This window comes from Phyllobates terribilis, unplaced genomic scaffold (assembly GCF_046119375.1).
Source record: "Phyllobates terribilis strain yellow unplaced genomic scaffold, ASM4611937v1 Scaffold_4__5_contigs__length_816908805, whole genome shotgun sequence".
Classification (NCBI taxonomy): Eukaryota; Metazoa; Chordata; class Amphibia; order Anura; family Dendrobatidae; genus Phyllobates; species Phyllobates terribilis.
Genome location: NW_027362764.1, coordinates 79,736,198 through 79,761,516, shown reverse-complemented (window position 1 = coordinate 79,761,516; position 25,319 = coordinate 79,736,198). Strand labels below are relative to the sequence as shown.

General features: G+C 47.5%; 1 protein-coding gene across 2 annotated transcripts in view; it reads right to left on the bottom strand.

Annotated features, from left to right (window-relative positions):
- GAD2 (glutamate decarboxylase 2) overlaps positions 1-25,319 on the bottom strand; it is a 200,474-nt gene that overhangs the window by 25,722 nt on the left and 149,433 nt on the right. For both annotated transcript variants that reach the window (XM_073677533.1, XM_073677532.1), the window contains exons 9-10: positions 23,702-23,756; positions 23,280-23,396 (exon numbers count right to left, since the gene is read on the bottom strand). In XM_073677533.1, coding sequence (XP_073533634.1) covers positions 23,280-23,396; positions 23,702-23,756 — 172 coding nt within the window. The remainder of the gene's footprint in view (positions 1-23,279; positions 23,397-23,701; positions 23,757-25,319) is intronic.

The following is a 25,319-nucleotide window of genomic DNA, read 5'->3' as shown; positions in this document are numbered from 1 at the left end:
GAACTATCAATCTTCAGGAATTCACCACCCCCCTGCAACGCAGGAAGCTGGGGCTTGGGGCAGGGGGCTCCTTAAGAAAAAAAAGTTTAGAATACTCCTTTAAAGGGAGCATGTCATGTAAAATAATTCACTTAACCTTCAGATATGGGGTTAACCCGCAGGTTAATAGCGTTCTGACACCGTTCGGTGCCTGACCTGAGAGCACCACTGCCGGGAAGAAATTAACTTTATTCTCCTCAGCAGCCTCACTCTTTCAGTCACAGGGGTGATGCCGGTGTGGTTTCAGCCACCACTCTGTGTGTAGAGAGCGGAAGCTATAACCGCGCCCCGGCAATGACCTATAGCCGGCCCAGGATTAGAGCTAAGCATTAGAGCCGATTGTCAGTCAATGCCGGGGGCACGGTTATAGCTGCCGCTCTCTATGCACAGAAGGGTGACTGAAGTCATACCAGAGCCACACCTGTTACTGAAAGAGCAAGGCTGCCGGAAGGAATAAAGTTAATTTCCTCCTGGCAGTGGGACTCTCAGTGTTAAAATGCTATTAACCTGCAAATTAACTCCATATCTGCAGGTTAATAGCATTATTTTATATGACAGGTAGCCTTTAAGCCCCAACATTTTAGCAAGGCTTCCACCATTTACTTATTATTTCACTAAAATGTTCCAGAAAGGTCTGTTACATATTTTTGAGCTTTTAGATCAGGGTCTGATCAGGGTTGATCAACTGATAAAAAGATGGTGGCTATACTAGTTATGCAAATTCCTGAAGCAACAGAAAATACAGACTCAGTAGAAAGCCAGGCTCTGCCCCCTCTGGGATGGCACAATCACTTTTAGGTGCAATCAGGAATGTTTATGGACAGGTAAAAAAAAATGCTTCTTCTGTCTGATATTTTCCTTTTTTTTTTTTTTAGAAAGTTTACACTGTGCATGTGTAGCGCCCCGAGGGTTCGGTCGCTACAGAGGTATTGCATCTCACCGAGAGGTGTGATATCTCACTCTCAGGTAAGGATGGAGTATGGCTCAGGACCCTAACACCCACATGCACTACACCACATTTCCGGGGGACAGGGCGACAATGCTCCCAAGAGTGAGCACAACTGTCCCTGATCCCTGGCTGCAGTGGGGAGGGAACACCTAGGAGAGGGGGAACCCTGTACTGTGTGGGTGGAGAGTGCAGATCCTGGGTGCACTGGAGAGAGAGGTATAAAAGGGGGGAGCCATCTTAGGAACAGTGTTCAGTCAGAGGGGAGAGGTGACAGAGTAGGGCTCTGTGGAGCTCTGCTCCAGGAGGCGGGCCTAGCCTGTGAGGCCCCAGACTGAGAGGAGAAGGAGCAGAGAGGAGAAGGAGAGCAGGAAAGGCTCCAGGAGAGGAGTGAAGGGACCCCAGGGGTATGGGCCGTGCAGCAAGCCGGCCGTACGCCCTCCGCTACCAGAGTAGGGGGGTCAGGCCAAGAAAGGGAACCGGATCCCTCAGCTAGTTGAGGAGAGCAACTAGCCTCAGCTAGTAACCGGAGGCCGTGGCATTGTACGTGCACGGCCCCTCACTACACCCGTTAGGAAGGCACCAGAAAGAACCCAGGGAAACGGAACATACGTTTGCCCACCAAGGCCCGAGGCAGCTGGACAGAAACGTGGTCAATTGTGGGGTACGACAGGCCAGAGAAAGGACTCACAAAGAGGGTCCTGACAAGTACTCCGGAGATACCTGGGAGTCGGCCGAGCCCCTCACTTGGTGAGCGCAGCGCGACGCGGGGAAGTCACTATCAGCAGAGGTGTCTCGGATCAAACAACTGTGAGTAAAGACTAGAGATGAGCGTTGTTCTACTCGAACTGTTCGCCAATCTCAAATTCGAGCTGTTTTGGGCGGTGTTCGAGCCGGTCGGCGAACACGAACAATTTGAGAAAAATTCGGCTGTTCGAGGTTATGTTCGATAACTGTTCGTGCACCAAAATCATAACTGGATTTTTTCTCAGTAATGATGAAAATTAATGTTAATACGCAGTTTGAGTGTACAGCGGGGCGGGGGGAGGGGCAGGGGATGGATCTCTGCAGGAACAATGAAGATCTCCATTTTTTTTTCTCTTTCCCGCATTTGCAGTGGGGAGGTGCAATCTGTCAGCCTATCAGCAGCGCACACACGGAGCGAAGTGCTTTTTTTCACACAAGCAAGGGCATGTGTGATTGGCAGTGTATGTCACATGTCCTTGCCCTATAAGACCAAGCCATTTTCCCCGTCGCCACCATTTTCTCACTGCTGCAGCTGCGTGTTAGACGGCACCGCTGTTGCTGTGTGCGCTATACCTTGTTAATTTCAAGCCAATTTTCGCACAAATATACAGATAGCTTGGGAGTAGGGAATAGTTGTGATTGCAGTCCTTTTAAGGACTAGGTTACAGCATTTCCTACGACTTTTATCAAGCAGGTCTGTGCTCTTAAATAGATAGATTGTGGGAGTAAAGACTAATTGTAATTGGAGTCCTTTTCAGGACTAGGTTACATCAGTTCCTATCAGTTTTTGCCAGGCAGGTCTGTGCCAGTGCTGTGCAAGTTTTTTTCACAGCATTTGGCTGAATCTAGCAAAGCTAATCCTTTTTGGCCTATTGCAGAGTGTGTTAGTCAGTGGAGTAGCCTATTTGTGTTGCAAGATATACCACCTGTGTATAGAATACCAATTTTTTTACTGCACCTAGTGAAGTAAAATCTTTTGGGCATAGCATCATTCTATTAGTCCATCTATACTGACCTCCATCAGGTTGCAAATTAAAAATAATTTGTTTCTGCATCTAGCTCTGAAAAAATATTTGGGCTTCTAGCAGTGTGTGGGACTTGGTCTATTAGTCCATCTATACTGACCTCCATCAGGTTGCAAATTAAAAATAATTTTTTTCTTCATTTATCTCTGAAAAAATATTTGGGCTTCTAGCAGCGTGTGGGACTTGTTCTATTAGTCCATCTATACTGACCTCCATCAGGTTGCAAATTAAAAATAATTTTTTTCTGCATCTAGCTCTGAAAAAATATTTGGGCTTCTAGCAGTGTGTGGGACTTGGTCTATTAGTCCATCTATACTGACCTCCATCAGGTTGCAAATTAAAAATAATTTTTTTCTGCATCTAGCTCTGAAAAAATATTTGGGCTTCTAGCAGTGTGTGGGACTTGGTCTATTAGTCCATCTATACTGACCTGCATCAGGTTGCAAATTGAATAAAAAAAATTTCTGCATCTAGCTCTGAAAAAATATTTGGGCTTCTAGCGGTGTGTGGGACTTGGTCTATTAGTCCATCTATACTGACCTCCATCAGGTTGCAAATTAAAAATAATTTTTTTCTGCATCTAGCTCTGAAAAAATATTTGGGCTTCTAGCAGTGTGTGGGACTTGGTCTATTAGTCCATCTATACTGACCTCCATCAGGTTGCAAATTAAAAATAATTTTTTTCTTCATTTAGCTCTGAAAAAATATTTGGGCTTCTAGCAGTGTGTGGGACTTGGTCTATTAGTCCATCTATACTGACCTCCATCAGGTTGCAAATTAAAAATAATTTTTTTCTTCATTTATCTCTGAAAAAATATTTGGGCTTCTAGCAGCGTGTGGGACTTGTTCTATTAGTCCATCTATACTGACCTCCATCAGGTTGCAAATTAAAAATAATTTTTTTCTGCATCTAGCTCTGAAAAAATATTTGGGCTTCTAGCAGTGTGTGGGACTTGGTCTATTAGTCCATCTATACTGACCTCCATCAGGTTGCAAATTAAAAATAATTTTTTTCTTCATTTATCTCTGAAAAAATATTTGGGCTTCTAGCAGCGTGTGGGACTTGTTCTATTAGTCCATCTATACAGACCTCCATCAGGTTGCAAATTAAAAATAATTTTTTTCTGCATCTAGCTCTGAAAAAATATTTGGGCTTCTAGCAGTGTGTGGGACTTGGTCTATTAGTCCATCTATACTGACCTCCATCAGGTTGCAAATTAAAAATAATTTTTTTCTTCATTTAGCTCTGAAAAAATATTTGGGCTTCTAGCAGTGTGTGGGACTTGTTCTATTAGTCCTTCTATACTGACCTCCAGCAGGTTGCAAATTGAATATAATTTTTTTCTGCATCTAGCTCTGAAAAAATATTTGGGCTTCTAGCGGTGTGTGGGACTTGGTCTATTAGTCCATCTATACTGACCTCCATCAGGTTGCAAATTAAAAATAATTTTTTTCTGCATCTAGCTCTGAAAAAATATTTGGGCTTCTAGCAGTGTGTGGGACTTGGTCTATTAGTCCATCTATACTGACCTCCATCAGGTTGCAAATTGAATAAAAAAATTTTCTGCATCTAGCTCTGAAAAAATATTTGGGCTTCTAGCGGTGTGTGGGACTTGGTCTATTACTCCATCTATACTGACCTCCATCAGGTTGCAAATTAAAAATAATTTTTTTCTGCATCTAACCCAGCCAATAGTTTTGGCCTAATACCACAGTTTGGCCACTCAGCTCTGCTCGGTTACCATCCATTGTTTTTTTGTGCAAACAACTCCAGAGTTGTGAATTAGTTAACCACCAAAATGAGTGGAAAAAGGCCTGCTGCTGGTGGAAAGGGGAATAGGCGTGTTGGGAAGGGGAAAAAAGGTTGTGTCCGTGGGGTAGGTGCAGAAGAAAGACCATCTTCCAGCCAAACTAAAATGTCTACTTCTTTTAGCGGACAATGTGATAAGATCCCTTTCTTACGGCCACGCCAATCGCTACAAATTCCAGATGAGGCACAAAAACAGCAGGTGCTTCAACGGATATCAAGTGCTCCTTTAAGTGGGCTCTCCTCCACATCAACTTCAACATCACAAATACTCCAGTCCTCAAAGGTGTCACCCAAATCGCACTTGCTTCCTCACAGCTCCCAAATCTCCAGCTGCCCGTCTGAGTATGAGGTAGAACAGATGGTTGAGTCTGCAGAGCTGTTTACTCATACTATAGCCTGGGAATCAGAGGTCGACTCCAGCGCTTCTGTGAATCCAGACGAGGAAATGATCTGCACTGATGCCCAGAATCTTTATGAGTCGGATCCAGGACCAGACGCAGAAGGTTCTGACCATAATGTAGACCCTCATTCCCAAACTGTAACTCCTGTTGGTGGAGACAATGAGGAAGACGATGATAAGACTCAAATACCTGATTGGAGCGACAACTTTAGTTTTTTGTCAGGGCAGGAACAGGTTGGCTCTGAGGACGACGGGTGTGATAACGCACAGGGTGATGATGATGAGGTCGGAGATCCCACTTACTGTCAACCCACAGTCAGCCAAGAGATGAGGTCAGCAGAGGAGGTGGAGGAAGATGCTAGTGACGACAAGGTCAGGTTGCGCCTTCCTGGACAGAGACGTAGTACTGGAAGCACGTCAACAACTGCATCCTCAAACACAACTCTGCCTCTCACCACAAGTCGTGGTGGCTCTTCAGGTCGCATGGGTGCTAAGCCTTGCATAGCCTGGGCATTTTTTCAGATCGATAAAGATGACCCAACTCGTGTTATCTGTAACATTTGTCAGCAAAAGCTAAGTAGAGGCCAAAAAATACATAGTTTGAGTACTTCATGCATGAACCGGCACATGGACATGAAGCATAAGTTGCAGTGGGAAGCTCAGTGTGCTACAATGCGGCCTAGCCGGCCGGGCTAACCACCGTCTGCCATATCTTGTGCATCCGCGGCCTCTTCATCCTCTGTGACTGGGGGGACAGCAGTCACACCTGTTTTGGGGCGCAGACCTGCCACCTCTTTACCCGCAACAGCCAGCGTGATTGGCAGGTCATCATTTTCTTTGGAGGTGGTAACACCAGCTGGTCTTGAGCGCTGTCCGACATCGATAGCACCACCTTTGGATCAAGGCAACCTAACATGTCCGCCTGCATCTTCCTCACAGACCGGCAGTTTGCCGGGGACACCCTTATCAACCCCGTCTAAGCACAATAGCCAGCCCTCGGTCCCTCAGATGTGGACAAGTAAAAGACCATTTCCTCCTAGCCATGAGAAAGCTAAGAGGTTGAATTTCACCATCTGCAAGCTCTTGGCTACAGAAATGCTGCCTTTCCGCCTGGTGGACACAGAGGATTTTCGAGACCTTATGTCCGTCGCAGTGCCCCAGTACCAGATGCCCAGTCGGCACTACTTCTCAAAGAAAGGTGTGCCTGCGCTCCACCAGCATGTCGCACACAACATCACCGCTTCTTTGAGAAACTCTGTGTGTGACAGGGTGCATTTCACCACAGACACTTGGACGAGTAGGCATGGACAGGGGCGTTACATGTCGCTGACTGGGCACTGGGTAACTATGGTGACAGCAGGACAAGGGGCTGCTGTCCAAGTCTTGCCGTCCCCACGAGTTGTGCGTCAATCCTCTTTATGTCAAAGTTCCTCCACTGCTTCTGCCTCCTCAACCTCCTCTCGGTCTTCCACCTGCACCCAAAGCCTGTCTGGTCATGCCACAAGCTTTCTAACTGCGCAGAAGGGATCCTGCACACCTCCTTACTATGCTGGCAGTAGGGCTCAACGTCATCAGGCGGTTTTTACATTGAAATGTCTGGGAAATGTGAGTCACACAGCTGAGGAGTTGTGGTCAGCTCTGGAGAACCAATTTCATGAATGGTTGTCTCCACTGGACCTGAAACCAGGGAAGGCCGTGTGCGACAATGCTGCAAACCTGGGTGCGGCCCTTCGCCGGGGCAATGTCACACACGTGCCTTGTATGGCTCACGTGTTGAACCTGGTTGTCCAGCAATTTTTAGCCCACTATCCCAGACTAGATGGCCTTCTGCAGAGGGCACGGTCGCTGTGTGCTCACTTCCGCCGTTCGCATCCCGCAGCTCAGCGACTTACATCTCTACAGAAGTCGTTGGGCCTGCCACTTCACCGGCTAAAATGCGATGTGCCTACCCGGTGGAATTCAACTCTGCACATGTTGCAGCGACTGTGGCAGCACCGACAAGCCCTGGTGCAATACGTTCTGACGTATAGCCTGGGCCAACGAGATTCAGAGGTGGGGCAAATCACGCTGGAGGAGTGGTCTCAGATCAGGGACCTATGCACCCTTCTGCACAGTTTTGAAATGGCGACGAAGATGTTTAGTGCTGACGATGCCATTATCAGCATGACTATTCCGGTGATTTACATGCTGGAGCACATGTTAAACAGAATTCGGAGTCAGGTGGTGGCACAAGAGGAGGTGGAGGAAGTAGAGGAGGAGGAGTTGTATGCGGAAGGGCTAACATCTGCAAGGTCCAGACGGTCGGCAGCACCAAGGCGGCAGGCATGTGAGGGTGGGGGAGATGATTTTACCAGGGCGCATGGTAGCAGCCAAACTAGTGAGGAAGGTGCAGGAGCCCAGGAAGAAGTGGAGGACGAACTGATGGAAGACTCATCAGATGAGGGAGACCTTGATCACATTTCTGTTGTGCGAGGTTGGGGGGAGAGGACAGAGGAAGGAAGCATGATTGTTACCTCGCCACCAACACAACAGGGACTTGGTGCTCCTGGATGCGCAACACACATGAGTGCCTTCTTGCTGCACTACCTGCAACATGACCCTCGAATTGTGAGAATTAGAAATAATCCTGACTACTGGGTTGCCACACTGTTAGATCCCCGGTACAAAAGTAAATTTGCAGAAATTATTCCTGCCATAGAAAGGGATGCACGCATGCAGGAGTATCAGCAGAGACTGTTGCAGAATCTTACATGTGCTTTTCCACAAAATACCAGTGGTGCACGTAGTGAATCTCATAGTTCCAACTTGCCAACCGTGGGACCGTCAAGTGTTCAGCACTCAAACCGTAACAGAACCACAGTATCTGCTGGTAACATCAATTTTGCGGAATCATTTCACCACTTTTTTAGCCCATCCTTTGCAAGGCCACAGGAGACAAGAAGTCTGACACATAGTCAACGCCTAGAGACGATGGTACAGGAGTATCTCCAAGTAAACATTGAAGCCACGACTGTGTCACTGGACCCTTGCTCTTTTTGGGCTTCCAATCTGGATAAATGGCCGGAGCTAGCCACTTACGCCTTGGAGATCTTGTCATGCCCCGCAGCCAGCGTTCTGTCTGAACGTGTGTTCAGCGCTGCTGGTGGTGTGCTGACAGATAAGCGCACGCGGCTCTCCACTGATAATGTAGACAGACTCACGTTCATAAAGATGAACAAATCATGGATCCGAAACGACTTTTCTACCCCTGTGTCATCCTGGGGAGAGTAAAAGCTTGATGATTGGTTAAAATCACCCTACCAACCGTTTTAAGCTTTCAAATTACTAATCATGTTTATCTGTATCTTGACTGGAAAATAATTTGGGCTTTGTAGCAGTGTGCAGCACTGATCCTATTAGGCCATCTATAATAAGCTTCACCAGATTTAAAATTAAAAATAATTTTTAGCTGCATCTAGCCCGGAAAATAATTTTGGGGCTCCGAGATGCGCAAGACACATAAGTGCCTTCTTGCTGCACTACCTGCAGCATGACCCTCATATTGTCAGAATTCGAAGTAATCATGACTACTGGGTTGCCACACTCTTAGATCCCCCAAACTTTTCGATCAACCTTTTCATTTTAATAAAGACCAAAAAAATGGTCATTTTTGAAATTATAAGCATTAGCAGGTTGTTAGAAACTGAAATCAAACAGTTTTCAACTCAAAACTTTATTCTAGGTGATGTTACATTTTCACATAGGACCCCTTGTTCGAAAGGAGCTTCTGAACTCTCTCGTCCATTGAATTTGTCAGGTTTTGGATGGTTTCTGCTTCAATTGTTTTGCATGAGGACAGAATACCCTCCCAGAGCTGTTGCTTAGATGTGAACTGCCTCCCGCCATCATAGACACTCCTTTTAATGATGCTCCAAAGGTTCTGAATGGGGTAGAGGTCAGGGGAGCATGGGGGTCACACCATAAGTTTGTCCCCTTTTATGCCCATATCAGCCAGAGATGCAGATGTTTTATGTGCAGCATGAGATGGTGCATTATCATGCAGAAAAATGATCTTGCTGTGAAATACACGGTTCTTCTTCTTGAACTATGGCAGGAAGTGCTGTTTGAGAAAATCCACATACATTATGGAGTTCATCTTTAGCGCCTTCAGGGATCTTAAAGGGGCCGACAATCTCTCTCCCCATGATTCCAGCCCAAAACATTACTCCACCTCCTCCTTGTTGGCGCTGTAGCCGTGTTTGCGTGGGGTGTCCATCAACCAGCCATCCTCCACTCCATTCATCTGGACCATCGAGCGCTGCACGGCACTCATCCGTGAACAAAACAGTTTTGAAATCAGTCTTCATGTAATGTTTGGCCCACTGGAGCCGTTTCTGCTTGTGTGAAGTGGATAGAGGAGGTCGACAGGATGGCGTATGCACAGCTGCAAACCTCTGAAGGACCCTGCATCTTGTTGTTCGGGGGACGTTGGAGGCACAAGCAGCTTCAAAAACTTGTCTGCTGCTATGACAAGGCTTTTTTGCCGCTGCTCTTTCAACCTGACGTAATTGCCTGTAGGAAAGAGTCCTCAATTTGCCCTTATCAGCACGCACACGTGTGTACTGTGAATCAGCTACATACTTCTTGATTGCCAAGACACTTCATCCTGATCATCGCACAATGTTGATTGTAGTCATGCCTTTACCTAAACACTCCACAATTTGTTGCTTCTCAGCAGCCGACACATCCTTTTTCTTTCCCATTTTGGCAGAAAATGTAGGCTGCTTAATAATGTGAGAGAGCCTTCTTAAGTAGTCTTGCCTTTCATTGGACACACCTGCCAAACTAATTAGCACAGGTGTCTGCAATTGCTTACAGTGATATAAAGAGCCCTGACACACATCACCATCAATGAGTTTAACTGACAAACAAACAAATTCTTCCCTTATCACTCCTAAACACTTTTTGCATAATAATTTGGAACGCGGTGTACATGTGCTTTTCCACAAAACACCAGTGGTTCACGTAGTGAATCTTACAGTTCTAACTTGCCAACCGTGGTCTGTATGGAATTGTTCAATAAAGGGCCCAAAATTAAGATAACATAGATGGGAGAGGTCTCTATGAATAGGAATTCCTAAGTATTTGATACCCTGTGAGGGCCAGGCAAAGGGAAAGTTGGACTGGATGGAATCCTATATGGATTTGGGGAGGGAGACATCGAGGGCCTCAGACTTCGCTGCATTGATTTTAAAATTTTACCATGTAACAAAGTGATCTATTTCAGCCATAACAGCAGGGATGGATATATAAGATTGAGTGATATATACTAGGACATCATCAGCAAATAGAGAGCACTTGTACTCGGTGCCTCCCACCTCAATCCACCTAATATTGGGGTTATGGCGAATTGATGAGAGCAGGTGCTCCGTCACTAGGATGTATAAGAGAGGGGACAGAGGACATCCCTGCCTTGTCCCATTGGTGATTGTGAAAGGTGATGAAAATGTTCTGACGCACCCCCTGGGCCTTGGGACACCCGGAGCCGGACCCTTTTTGGTGGATGCTGGTGGTTGTAGTCTTCGTGGCGGCGATCCGGTTCCGTGGCTCAGGGCGGTCAAACCAGTGGCGGAACTATTTATGTGGTTTTGATGTTTAAATGTCCGACTACGCCACCCGTGGATTGCGGTCAGAGTGAACCGCCGCTACAGGGCAGACCGCTAAGGCTGGTGTTGTGGGTGCAGCAGAGCGTAGCATAACTCCCCACGGGAGGAGTATAGCCTCAGGGCAGTGTATGCGGAGGATGGGGGTGATGGTGCAGGGCAGCAGCAGTAACGACACGGAGTCAGTGATGCAGTTCAGGGCCTTTACTCACAGTTCTTATTATCCAGACCACGTCTGCAGGTAACGGCTGCCCACGTCGTACTGTGCTCACCAGGTGAGGGGCTCAGACAACTCCCAGATAACTTTGGAGCGCTTCACAGGACCCCCTTTGTGTGTCCTTTGTCTGGCCTTTCTTACCAACACTTCTGTCCGGCTGCCTCGGGCCTCCTCTTGGTAAACTTGGCGCCAGTTTCCCTGACCCTATGTGGTGCCTTCCTAGCGGGTGGAGCAAGGGGCTGCGCCACATAAAATGTCAGAGCCTCCGGTTTCTAGCTGAGGGTCGTTTCCTGCCTCCACTAGTTCGGGGACCGGTCTCCCCCTTTGGCCTGACCCCTCCACGCAGGTGGATTCGGGCGTGCGGTGGCGACTCGCCCGTCCGCACCCCTGGGATCCCTTCATTCCTCGTTCCTGGAGCCTTCTCCGCTCCTCTTCCTTCCTTCTCCCTCTTGCAGGCCTGGGCCTCTGTTACTAGGCCCGCCTCCGGAGCAGAGCTCATGCAGAGCCCCTGCTCCCTGCCACTTCTGCTCAGACTTCTCTGCACTGAACTAAGATGGTGCCCACCTTTTATACTCCCTTCTCAATGCACCCAGGAACTGCTTCCTCCCTGCTCCTGCACTGCAGGGTTCCCCTTCCTCAGTGTTCCCTCCCCCCACTCCAGCCAGGGACAGGGACTGTCGTGCCCATCTCAGGGGCATATTGGTCGCCCTGCCCCACGGCAATGTGGTGTAATGCATGCAGGTGTCGGGTCCTGATCCACACTCCATCCTTATCTGAGAGTGAGATATCACACCTCTGGGTGAGGTGCAATACGTCTGTAGCAACCGAGCCCTCGGTGCTACAGTTCCATTTATCTTCAGCCTAGGTGACGTATTGTGATACAGGGCCGTGATTTTGGCTATAAAAGGGTCCCCTAGACCCCTACCCCAAGCTTTTTAAGAGAATCATATATGGCGTGCCAGGAGACTCTATGGAATGCTTTCTCAGCATCCAACGAGAGTATCTACTTACAAATTTTTAACTGCATCTAGCCCAGGAAATACTTTGTGCCTAGTAGCAGTGTCTGCTAGTCAGCGGATTATCCCGGCTGTTAAGCAAGCTACACCACCTGTAGTTTGGACACTTAATTTTTTCAAAGGAAATGCTTCGGGACCACGGGATACTCAGTGAAGAGCATCAGGAGGCACCCCAAGGCATAGGGGCTGGGACTGGCACTAGGATGCCTTGCGGTGGACAGCCGAGCTCGATCCTTATAAAAGCTTTTTAACTGCAGCAGCTTTAGTGGACGCTACTGGAGCTGGAATTACGCGGCTGCTGGCATGAGACTTGCCCTCCAATAGATCCTTGTAAATGGATTTAAAGTGTATTCATTCAAATTAGAGGGACAATTTAAATTAAAAAGCTTAGAGCTGCCTCCACCACAGGGGGGCTCTCTCGACCCACCAGCGGACAGGCACCAGTATTGGGAGAGGGGGGCTGGCCGTCAGGGTTCACCGCGGCTCTGGCACAAACCCGGCGACACGGAGGTGGCACGGGCAGGAGCGGACTGGCCGTCTCGGCTTCTCACTTTTTGGATTTTAGAAGGGCATGACATGCCTATATCTGTGTCTCCCCCTCCTTTTACTCCTCCACCTCTTTTCTTTTCGCATGACTATATGTACTTGTCACTTTTCCATGTGTTAGTTGTGTCTTCTGAGCAGTTTGTCAGCTTTTGGACACCTTTGAGGGTGTTTTCTATGTGTTTCTATGTGTTTTTGTTTGCCTGCCATTGGTTTTAACGGTGTTCGAAGGTGTTCGACGAACCGAACCGAACTCGAACACTACGGGGGTGGCTCAACACTAGTAAAGACCCTGGACTGCACCTCAAACACTCTGAGTCGTTCCTGCTGCGTCCTTGCACCACAACCCTCATCATTCACCCACGCTGCCCTGAGGCTACACTCCTGCCGTGGGGAGTTATACTATCTCTGCTGCACACACCCTCAGCCTCAGTGGACTGCCTTGCAGCGGCGGTTCATAACAGCCGCAATCCACGGGTGGCATAGTCGGACATTATTAATCACAAAAACCACATAAATAGACTGCCACTGGTTTGACCACCCTGAGCTACGGGACCGGGTCACCGCCACGGTGACTACAACCCCCAGCATCCACAAAAAGGCCCGGTTCCGGGTTCCCCACACAGCCCAGGGGGCGCGTCACATGTGTCAGTGACCAATACAGGACAACCCTTAATGCAAACACAGGAATTCAGTGCCTGAAACATCATGTAGCGAGTGGAGTGGAGTATGTCAGAAACAGAGAGCATATTCCAGTCCTTCATTCTACTATTTAATGCCTTCAAAATGTGGTGCTGGAGACGGATATTATCAATACCATGGATGGTAAGAAGAACAAACAAATCAATTTTGGAACAAATCAAGCAAGACATCTCATCAGAATCAAGAATCACCAAGCTACGACTTGTCTACTTTGGACACATAAGAAGAGAGCAATCACTGGAGAAGGACATTATTGTCAGAAAAATAGAAGGAACAAGGTGAAGATGAAAACCAGCAAACTGATGGCTTCATACAATCAAGATAACGGTGGAGAAGACCCTGGTGGACCTATCTAAGCTTGCTCAAGATAGATCCTCCTATAGAGCGTTCATCCATCAAGTTGCTATAACTTAAGATCGAGCTGACGGTGGTTAAAATAAAAAATATCCAAGGTCTTCCTTTCTGCCACCAGCCCTGGCTCGTTGTAGGTGCATAGTGGTCTACTAAGTTTAAAGTTTTGGCAGTTGAAATGAGTTTTCTATAATAGGAGTATAGGACACGGGGGAACAGAGAGCATTCTTCACGGCAGTCAACAGCCGCTATGAAGAACACTCTCGACATTAAAAAATACTGATTTGTTTAATCGTCTACCGCTACAGAACCGACGCGCCGTTATTCCCTGCCAGTCTTTGATTGCATGACAGCAGCGATGATACTTGAATGTCATCGCTTCTGCTATGTTAGAAACATTGACAAGTGAGGTGCTTCTGCCAGATTTTTTTTTTAATCTACTGGACAAGCCCCTTTAATTCTGGGATTGCTTTGATTTATGGTAATTATCTTAAGGGTGTTTTGAAAATATTTAAAAGGGAATTTGGTTTTAACCCATTTCAGCCACAGACAGTTTTTCATCTTTTGCCCTCCCAAAAGCCTTAACTTTTTTATTTTTCTGTCGACACAGCCGTATGATGGGTTGATTTTTGCAGAACAAGAAGAGGTTTTGAGTGACACCATTCACTATACAATACAGCGTAATGCAAAATGGGAAAAAAATCCAAGAATGGTGATTTGGTAAAAGTGCGAAATTCCTCCATTGATTAAGTTGTTTTTTACAGCGTTTTATGACCTTGCAACATAATTCTCCGGATCAGTATGATTACAGTGATACCAAACTTGTAAAAAAAATTCTTATTTCTAGTTAAGGTAAAAAATTCAGAACTTGGTTTGTGTTGCTAATTTTCTGAGACCCGTAACATTTTCTTTTTTTAAAAAAAAAAAATAATAAAATTCTATCGTAAGAACCATGTGAGGGCTTGTTTTCTTGCTTTGCCAGCTGTACCATTTTGGGAAACATATGATGTTTTGATAGTTTTTTATTTATTTTTGAGGGGAGGTGTGCAACCAAAAAACAGCAATTCTGGTTTTGGTTTTCCTTTTTTTTTTGCTTTAAGACATTTACAGTTTTGGCTAAAAGGGGTTGTCCTCATTCAACAACCTTCTGCCGCAGGCTCAGTTGAGTATGAAAAAACATGCTGAGCTTTACTTATCCTTCCCGTTATCAGTGATTGGCTGCAGCATTGTCAACATGACGTCCAGCCAAATAACAGAGACTGAGGCAACGACTAAGACTAAGGCGCGGGACCTGGGCAGGGTAGGTAATCTCAAATTTTTTTTACACCTAAATAAGCCTACGGGCAAAGTATTTTTGAAGGGGACAACCCCTTTAAGTCATTTTACTTTTTGAAAGGTCTGATTTTTACAAATGCGGCGATACCAAAAATGTTTATTTTTAAACTGGGGAAAGGAAGATGATTTAACCTTTTATGTTTTTTTTTTACTTTATTGTTTATTGCTTTGAATTTGCAATTTAAACAGGAAGCAGCCAATCAGTGGTGTGGGTGTGGCACCCTGCTACTACAGGTACCACAGGACCCAAAAGGGTGCATGGACGGACTTCTCCACAAGAGGCCCTCATTGCACACAGACACCTCCGCCCTTCCACCTCATACCACCAGAGGGAGCCTGATAGGGATATATATACTGGAGGGAGGAGTTAGGTAGCCAGAGAGTGTGCTGACGCTTTAGAGCAGTGAAGAAGCAACACGTCTGCTGCTGTGTTGAGGGCCCGAGTGTGGCCGAGGCAAGGAGAGAGGAGAGAGGTGTTAAGGGGGCAGAGGAGCATCTTAAGCTCACCCCAGGACACAAGCCGGACACCGGGTCCGCGCCCACAGGGTCCTCTACACCCAGTAGGGACAACCGGCATACCAGGAGAATTCCAGATCCCTGGTCAACCTGAAGCTACCATCATTTCACAGAACTAGGAAGCACGAAGGCCCCAGCGTCCGGGGATAGTGGTAGCCAAAGAAAAGTTCGACAACAAGCAGACAGATGAGAGAACGAAACAGCATGAAAGCTAGGTCTAGTTCCAGGCTGGCCAGAAGCTATAGAGAAAGGAAGAAACGGATCAGGAGGCCTTATACCCGCTCACTGGGGAGAGTCCAGAAGTGTACCCTTCCTATCAAGTACCCTGGACTGTTTCTGCCGTCTACACCAGTAAAGGTACTGAAGCGAACCCCCTGTGTGCGTGTCCGTCATTCCCCCTGACCCGACCGGGCCACCTCTCACCTGCATCCCTTCCATCAACACTTCCCCGGGGGCCCGCTCCACCTGTGGGGAGCAGAAACATCCCAGCTGCCATCCCATCACCCCCGGAGGTCTGCAGCAGCGCCGGTACTCATTACCGGGAACCACAGGTGGTGTCACGAGACAAAACTGTTAATAAAACCCCTTTTAAAGAGTGACCCCAGGGTACGGGCCCGGGAGCCGACTGCTGTGACATCCCACAGAACGTCAAGGCCCGGGTACCGAGTAACCCCCGGATCCCCCTGGGCAAGTCACACTCTTCCTGGCGTCACAAACAGGATTTCGTGCCCGTTGCCACCGGGTACTGTGTGCCGTATGTGAACTGTGTTTAAACTGTGGTGAACATAGTCGCCATTACCGCGTCGCCGCGCGGGAAGAAGAGGGGCGTAACCGCGGGAACCAGGGAGGCGTGACCGTTCGTAGCGCGCGAAGCTCAAGCCCCGCCTCACGCTCTGACGCAGCACCAGGAAGCGTCAGGTCCTGGAAGGAGACTGTCGTCTGAGGAGCTGCGGCCTACCCGAAAAAGAAAGAGAAGGTAGGCTACGGTTTACTAGGGGGGCACAACCATGGCCGACGACCAGCAAAATGCCAGAGCACCGGTTAATGCTCCCGATGTTCAACTCGCGTCCGGCGTTGCTCAGACCGGAGCGGCCGCCCCACCAGCAGGGGTCGTGACTCCATTGATACCCATGACCCTGCCGTATATCCCCGGAGTGAAATGGCTTCCCCAGTATGACGGCAAACCAGACACCCTGTCTGGGTTTAAAAGGAAAATATGCGGTGTATTGGACATGTACTCAATGACTGGTAAACAGAGTGCCGCTGTTGTGCTGGGATAATTGGCTGGTGCCACAGAGCGGGAAGTTGAAACCTGGCCGGCTGCAGACCAGGAATCAGTATATATTATATTTAAGAGGCTGCAAACTGTCTTTGAAAACCGCACTGAGACAGATCTTCGGATGAGGTTCTACCACTGTACCCAGAAACCTGAGGACAGTATCCGGGACTATGCCTGGCATTTACAGGAGGCCCTGCAGGCCCTGAAACAGGTTAGTCCAGCCAGAATACATGATGAGGACAAAATGCTGATAGAAAAATTCATCCGGGGGTTAAGGTTCCAGGAGGAGAGCAGGACTGTACGGTGGTGGGCCTTAGATCATCCAAATGCCACCTTTGACGCCCAGAAGGACATGGCTATTAAGGCCCTTCAGCCCCTGGAAACATCAGATACTGCTATCCAGCGTTACCAGGGTGGGGCCACCCCAATGCCCACAGCACTCACTGCCCCTTCATTAGCGGCTGAAGCAAAAGTGCAAGCAGCGTCCCCTAGCTGGACAGCCTGCGCTCAGAAGTGCGTCAGCTAAGTAAAATCCTGGCCACTGTCCTGAGTGCCCTGCAACTACAGACGGAGCCCGAGCCAGAAGGAAGGATCTTACTCGCCGACAGTCCTGAGGATGTCCCCTGGATGAGGAGAAGAAGGAGGACAACGCCACCCCGTGGGAGGCCCAACGACCGACGTCGCCATCCAGGAGAACTCATCTGCTACCGTTGCCACAAGGCAGGCCACACCACACGGATCTGTCCTTTAAACGGGCAAACCCTGGGGCCAATGGCCGACACCCAGGAGTAGATCAACCAGGCCCATCGAGCTGATATGACCGGTTTGTAGGAGGAAGGTCTTTCCTGTCCATTGTGCTGGACGGCATCACAACACCTGCACTACTAGACACCGGGTCACAGGTAACCATCATACCTGACGTTCTTTACAAAAGGTACTGGTCCATAGATGAACTCCGCCCACCAGCGCCAAACCTCTCTGTGTATGCCTCCAATGGCCTTCCTCTGAACCTAGTTGGGGTTAAGGACGTGACAGTGAAAGTGGGGAGAGTGGAGCTAAAGAACCAAGGACTGATTGTAATAGAGTCTAACCCTGGTGATACGAACCCCTATATGATACTTGGCACAAATGTTGTTGGTAACTGTTTGGGAGAAGTGTTGTTTTTACTCCAACAGATTGCTGACACTGCCAAACCAGGGCAGAGGAAGGTGCTCCAGAAGGAAATTCGCGCCCTCCTGTACCAGCAACAGGTAAAGCTAACAGGTGGTGAGACTGGTAATGTACGGGTGACAGACCCGATACCCATTGTGATTCCCCCAATGAGTGAAATGCTGATTTGGTGTAAGGCAGCAATAGGTCTCAAGGGACAGAACTACCAGGCGATAGTAGAGCCCATCAACTCAGAGCACAGACCTACACTCTAGAGGGGTAGTTGATGTACGCAATGGAAGGGTACCCATACGCCTCCTAAATTGTGGGGAGGAGGAAGTTAAATTGCCATGATACGCCACTGTTGCCAGATTGTATACTGTGAATAATGATGCCATACACACAGTGGAATCCTTGACCCCACCGGATACAGTGGAGGACAATGACTCCGAAGCTCAGCTGGATGAATGGTGTCAACAGCTCCATGTTAGGACTGACGCCACTCCTGTCCATCAGAAGCACGGTGTTTATAGAGTGGTTCAGGAATATGAACAGGTGTTTAGTAAACACCCACTTGATTTTGGAAGGGTTAAAGGGGTACAACACCACATACCCACCGGTAACCATCCACCCATTAAGGAGCGTTACAGACCCATACCACCAGCACATTACCAAAAAGCCAAAGAAATTTTGCATGACATGAAAAAGGCAGGGGTAGTAAGGGACAGCTGTAGCCCCTGGGCAGCTCCCCTGGTCCTGGTCAGAAAGAAGGACGGTAGCATGAGGATGTGTGTAGATTATAGACAAATTTATCGAATAACACATAAGGATGCGTACCCTTTGCCCCGTATAGAGGAATTCCTGGCTGCACTAAAATCTGCCAATTATTTCTCTACATTGGATCTCACTAGCGGGTACTGGCAAGTCTCTGTCGCTGAAGAAGACCGGGAGAAGACAGCCTTCACCACCCCGATGGGATTATGCGAATTCAACAGCATGCCATTTGGACTCTGCAACACAACCGGAACGTTCCAGAGGTTGATGGAGTGTTGCTTGTGACTTCGGAACTTTGAGACAGTGCTGCTTTACCTGGATGACGTTATCGTGTACTCGAGGACGTATAAAGACCATCTAAAGCACCTGGCAGATGTATTTGAGGCATTGTCCGGATATGGGATGAAACTAAAACCTTCCAAGTGCCACCTGCACAAACAGAAGGTTCAATACCTGGGACACGTGGTCAGCTCAGAGGGGGTAGCACCAGACCCGGAGAAGGTCACTGCCATCCAGAAGTGGCCTGAACCAAGGAACATCGAAGAAGTACGTCAATTTCTGGGACTGGTCGGGTACTACAGGAGGTTCATTAAGGACTATACCAAAAAGGCAGCACCTTTACAAGACCTCCTGGTAGGACAGTCCAAAAGAGGTAAAAATCCCCCATTCCAGTGGGTCAAAGAGCAGACTGAGTCCTTTGCATTAATGAAGGAAGTCCTAACCGGTGAGGAAATCCTGGCTTACCCCGATAACAGCCAACCTTTCCTGTTGTACACCGATGCCAGCAACGAGGGACTGGGAGCTGTGTTGTCCCAGAAGCAAAACGGCAGAGAAAAGGTAATTGCCTATGCCAGTAGGAAGCTTCGCCCTACTGAGAGGAACCCGTAGAATTACAATTCCTTCAAGCAGGAGTTCCTGGCCTTCGTCTGGGCTATCACTGAAAGATTCAGGCATTACCTACCCTCAACTAAATTCACAGCCTTTACCGACAATAACCTCTTGACACACCTGGAGACAGCCAGGTTGGGAGCCATGGAACAGCGTTGGGTGGCCAGATTGTCGAATTATCAGTTCACAATCAAGTACCGGGCAGGTCACAAGAACACCAATGCTGATGCCCTGTCAAGAATGCCCCACCAGTCGGACACTGAGGATGAAGTGGATGACCTAGAAGAAATTGAATTACCAGCTTTCCACAGAAATGGAATGGTCCACGAGCAACACACCTCCAGAAGAGGTCATGTAAGACGCTAAAAGCTTCACCTCATCACAGCTGGAAGGGGACCCAGGACAGTGACCCAGTTGTCAGCCTCATCAAAGGACTGATAACCCAAGAAGGTTCCCACCTGGAGAAGAATGCTCCCCCACAAGCCAAACACCTGTGGAATGAGAGAAGCCGGCTGTTCATCTACAGAGAAAAGCTGTTCAGGAGGTATGTCAACCCTAGAACCCATGAAATGGTGTGGCAGATTTTAGTGCCCAGGACGGATATCCAGATGGTGCTAGAGGCCTACCATGACAAAGCAGGTCTTTTTGGCTGGAAGTAGCTGGAAACCCTGCTGAAGGACCGGTTCTATTGGGTTGGAATGCGGAGTTCTATAGAAAGGTGGTGCCGGAATTGTGGGCCCTGTAGCCTCAGAAGGAAAGACTACGGAAGTCAGAAAGCACCCTTGCAGTCCATCAAAACAACCCAACCCCTGGAGATTGTCGCTCTGGACCACGTCAAACGGTCAGCCAGCAGATCAGGCTATTCCTACGCCTTACCATGGTGGATCACTATTCCCGGTGGTAGCCCCTGTCAAGGATCTGACAGCAGAAACTGTAGCAAGGACGTTCCAAGCCTACTTCTGCAGGCCTCATGGATACCCGGACAAGGTGCTAACAGATCCAGGCCCTGCCTTTGAAGCTGAGCTGTTTAAAGAATTCTGTCACCTGTACGGATGCAAGAAGATCCAGACTACACCGTATAATCCTCAAACCAATGGTATGTGCGAGAAAATGAATAACATCGTCATTGACCTGTTAAAAACCCTACCTTTGGAGGAGAGGAATCAGTGGCCATAAAAGCTACCGGACCTAGTGGACCTGTATAACCACATACCTGTGAGTTCTACTAATTGTACCCCAGCGTACCTCATGAGAGCAAGACCTGGAAAATTGCCCACGGACCTGGAACTCGGTGTGGTAGAACCTGCTGCGGATATGTCCACTGAAGACTGGGACACAAATCGGCAAGAGCAGTACAGGAGACTACAGGCCTGTGTTGAAGACAGCCTAAACAAAGTCAGGGAAAGACAAGAAGGCCAGTATAACAAGCATGCACCAGCAGAACCCTTGGCACCAGGAGAAATAGTGCTAAAGCGGAAGACAAGAGGTCATAAGCTCGATGACCAGTGGGAAAGAGAGCTCTACACCGTCTTAAATTCCAGATTTGACAACACGAAAACCTGCCTGATCAGCAAGGATGGAGGTAGGACAACCACAACAGTCTCAAGAGACCATTTGAAATTGTGCCCAGGTCTACTGAAGACAGAGGAGGAAAAAGCACCTCTTATAATACCGGAAAAACCCAAGGAAGATGTAGTTCATACAGTTCTAGGAGACTTCCCCGCAGACTGGCCTCAACTCGATGGAGCAGTTATCATACCAGTGATACACTTCTGTCAGCCACCAGAAGAACCTCCACCACAAGAGGAACCTGTGAACACTCTAGAAGAACCTGCTCAGGAACAGGAAGAGTCCCCAGTAAGAGAAGGATCGCCAGTTAAAGCGGAACCTGAGGGTCCAGTAAACAGTGCACTTGCCAGTCCTATAGAGATGTTGAGGCAGTTCTATAACTTACCCGCATGTAGACCTGATAGGTTAGCGGATAGTGCATGCACAGACACCAGTATCACTCCAATGCTACGTAGATCCACACGCAGCACACAAGGCCAAATCCCTACCAGGTATAGGGAATAAAGTACAAAATGCCTACAGTGTAAATTGTTACCCGTAAGGGTACAGAAGAAAAATTTAAAATTTGTTTTTGTGTGTGAACTGAAAAATACATGTGTGCATTTAGTTACCCGTGAGGGTATAAAGACTGTAGGTTATGGAAGGTGAATATCCAAAGAACTGTCCCTTGTAAATAGTCGAGCTTCTTAAAGTGCTCCCTATTGTAGACCACTGAACCCGTTTGGCATGGCCGAAGATGTGGTCCAACATCTGGATCACTTATGCCCTGTAGCCACGCCAGGGCCTATGTTGAGGGTTTTCAGACGGGTCCCTCATGCTGCTTATGTTGCACCTTCACCAGTGAGATGGACACCTGGTTATGGGACTCACTGTAACTTTGAAAACTTCCTATGTGTTATTGTTATCATAATTGTTGTTGTTACCTGTTTAAAATGCTTCAGTAGTACTGAGTTGTACTAGGGGGGAATGTGGCACCCTGCTACTACAGGTACCACAGGACCCAAAAGGGTGCATGGATGGACTTCTCCACAAGAGGCCCTCATTACACACAGACACCTCTGCCCTTCCACCTCATACCACCAGAGGGAGCCTGATAGGGATATATATATTGGAGGGTGGAGTTAGGTAGCCAGAGAGTGTGCTGACGCTTTAGAGCAGTGAAGAAGCAGCACGTCTGCTGCTGTGTTGAGGGCCCCGAGTGTGGCCGAGGCAAGGAGAGAGGAGTTAAGGGGGCAGAGGAGCATCTGAAGCTCACCCCAGGACACAAGCCGGACACCGGGTCCGCGCCTACAGGGTCCTCTACACCCAGTAGGGACAACCGGCATACCAGGAGGATTTCAGATCCCTGGTCAACCTGAAGCTACCATCATTTCACAGAACTAGGAAGCACGAAGGCCCCAGCATCCAGGGATAGTGGTAGCCAAAGAAAAGTTCTACTACAAGCAGACAGGTGAGAGAGCGAAACAGCATAAAAGCTAGGCCTAGTTCCAGGCTGGCCAGAAGCTTTAGAGAAAGAAAGAAACGGATCAGGAGGCCTTATACCCGCTCACTGGGGAGAGTCCAGAAGTGCACCCTTCCTATCAAGTACCCTGGACTATTTCTGCCGTCTACACCAGTAAAGGTACTGAAGCGAACCCCCTGTGTGCGTGTCCGTCATTCCCCCTGACCCGACCGGGCCACCTCTCACCTGCATCCCTTCCATCAACACTGCCCCGGGGGCCCGCTCCGCCTGTGGGGAGCAGAAATATCCCAGCTGCCATCCCATCATCCGCGGAGGTCTGCAGCAGCGCCGGTACTCATTACCGGGAACCACAGGTGGCGTTACGAGACAAAACTGTTAACAAAACCCCTTTTAAAGTGTGACCCCAGGGTACGACCCCGGGAGCCGACTGCCGTGACATCCCACAGAAAGTCAAAGCCCGGGTACCGAGTAACCCCTGTATCCCCCTGGGCGAGTCATGGGCGGGGTTATACACAGCTCAACATTCAGAGAACTGCTACATCTACAGCAGAGAAAACAGGGATTTTATCAAAATTGCATCAATCAACCCAGTAAGTGATACATAGCTGGAATCAGGGTCTCTGCCCTTACATCATGTTGCTCTCAGATTACATTGCAAAATACTGCTGAAAGGTTCCCTTTAAAATAAAGTTTAAGGATTAAAAATATGGCATGTATCCATCTAGTAACAGCACAGGTTGAAAACCTAGGGTCTACTCTGTTACAGCTAAGAATAAAGAGAGGGAAAACTTATAAAAAAAAGTAAAAAGAACGGACAATTTATAATGCATCCTTATTGATTAATGGGAATTAGAAGTAACAATACTTACATCAACATGCATCCAGACTTTATACTTTTTGCAGACATCAGATATAGCGACAAGAGGGTCAAATGCACCATAGACGGTAGTCCCAGCTGTGGCACTAACGAAAAACGGCACATACCCCTGGAAAAGGGAGAGAAATTCATCAAGATACATAGAGCATTGATTGTATCATGTCCTGACTATTTTCATCACGTAACCCACTCCTCTCCACTGTCAACTTCATCACAATTTAATATGTGTATAATGGTCATGCAAAGTTGATGACCTTATATCGTAAAAGATATATATTTTATAGAAATTCCGCAGTCCAGTCATACACACCGCTGACAAAACATCCCCATCATCCTACAAGCAGCCATCCCCAATGTTCCTATAAATATTACAGCCATAGCAAGTGTACTTGGGTAGAATTGAATGGCACATACCTTCTGCTTGGCTTCTATGATCCTCCTTTCAAGATCCGATGGGATCATTTTTCCCCTATAATTAAAAGCATGAAACATTTCAAATGTTGGATTGAGCCAAATCATAAAAAAACTTAATAAGAGCGGCTAACGGAGCTCAGAATAATTTCTATGACATTGATTCAAATCCGTGCATGTAACTTCAAAGCATTGTAAACCTAATATGAAGGTATAATTATAGGCAGAGCAGATTAGATGTCTTATTGTATAACATAAATTAAGGCTGCAATTATAGGATGTAGAACAGATTTTACTTTCCTTGTTGCCTAGAAAGAAATCTGAGAAAGTTGAAAAGTTTATACATCCCCCAATCACATCCATGACAACCATTTGTGGATTGGGGGTGTAGTCATAGATCTGATTAGTGGGGGTCTGACTCTTTTTATCTTCATGATCAAATATTTGATGAGCAGCGGTGCTCCGGCGAACGCCATGGCTTCTTCGTAGTTTATGTTTCTCCCATAATGCACATGCCATGCTCAATTGGATGGGACAAAGCTGTAATACCAAGCACAACCATTTATTAAAATAAAGTATGACATGTCCAGTACTAACCCAATTCGGACAATGAAGATACTGCAGGGTCATGGGCCTTCCAAATAGCTGATCCGTGGGGGTGGGCAGAGTTGGGAGGCATGCCATCCTTTATCAATACCATGTTTAGGCCTGTAATATACTTGCCAACCATCCTGACATGTCTGGAAGGCTCCCGTTAAAAGAGGACACCACCTAGAATTGGCAGACCTTCTGGACACCACAGAGAACCACCCAGAAAACATCAATTCCACAACTTTTCACTGTTATGACACTGAGCCCCATTGTCTTAAAAAATTGCATACCAGGACACTTTTCTTCAATGCTTTAAACACGTTCCATATATGAAATATCCAAGGTGCATGTTCAGAATGGCTTTCACCATATTCACCGGTGGTGTTGATAGTCCAAATACTTGTTTTTATAAGGTGGCTAAGCTTGCATCCATATCTTCTCCATGCTGAGAAGCTACATGATGGATTGAGTGTCTGCAAGGTGCAGCGTTCCAACGTGGAGAAGATATGGATGTATGGCACATTACAAGTCCAGCTAAAAAGAAAGGTTTTTTTTTGTTGCTATAAACACTATGGGTGAAAATGGTAAAATATGGTGAAAGCTATTTTTGGATGTGAACAGGATTGGATATTTTTTAATGGAATTTTTTTAAAGCATTAAAGAAACGTCTCCTGGTGTGTAATCACAGACAGACTTGATTATATTGAGATCAGGGCTCTGGGGGGCCATATCATTACTTCTAGGACTCCTTATTCTTCTTTACTCTCAGTGACATTGGCTACATGTTTGGGGTCATTTTCCTGCTACAGAATAAATTTGGAGCTAGTCAGATGCATCTCTGATGGTAATGCATGATGAATATGTATCTGCCTGTATTTTTTAGTATTGAGGACACCACAGAAATTACAGTGTTTAGAACCGTAGACACAGAGGTCGGCAAGGAAACTTAGTGCAGCAGATGAAAGACACATCATGTTACTTCCATTCAAAATTTGAATATATCCAGCAGTGCCATCAGCTAATGGCTGGC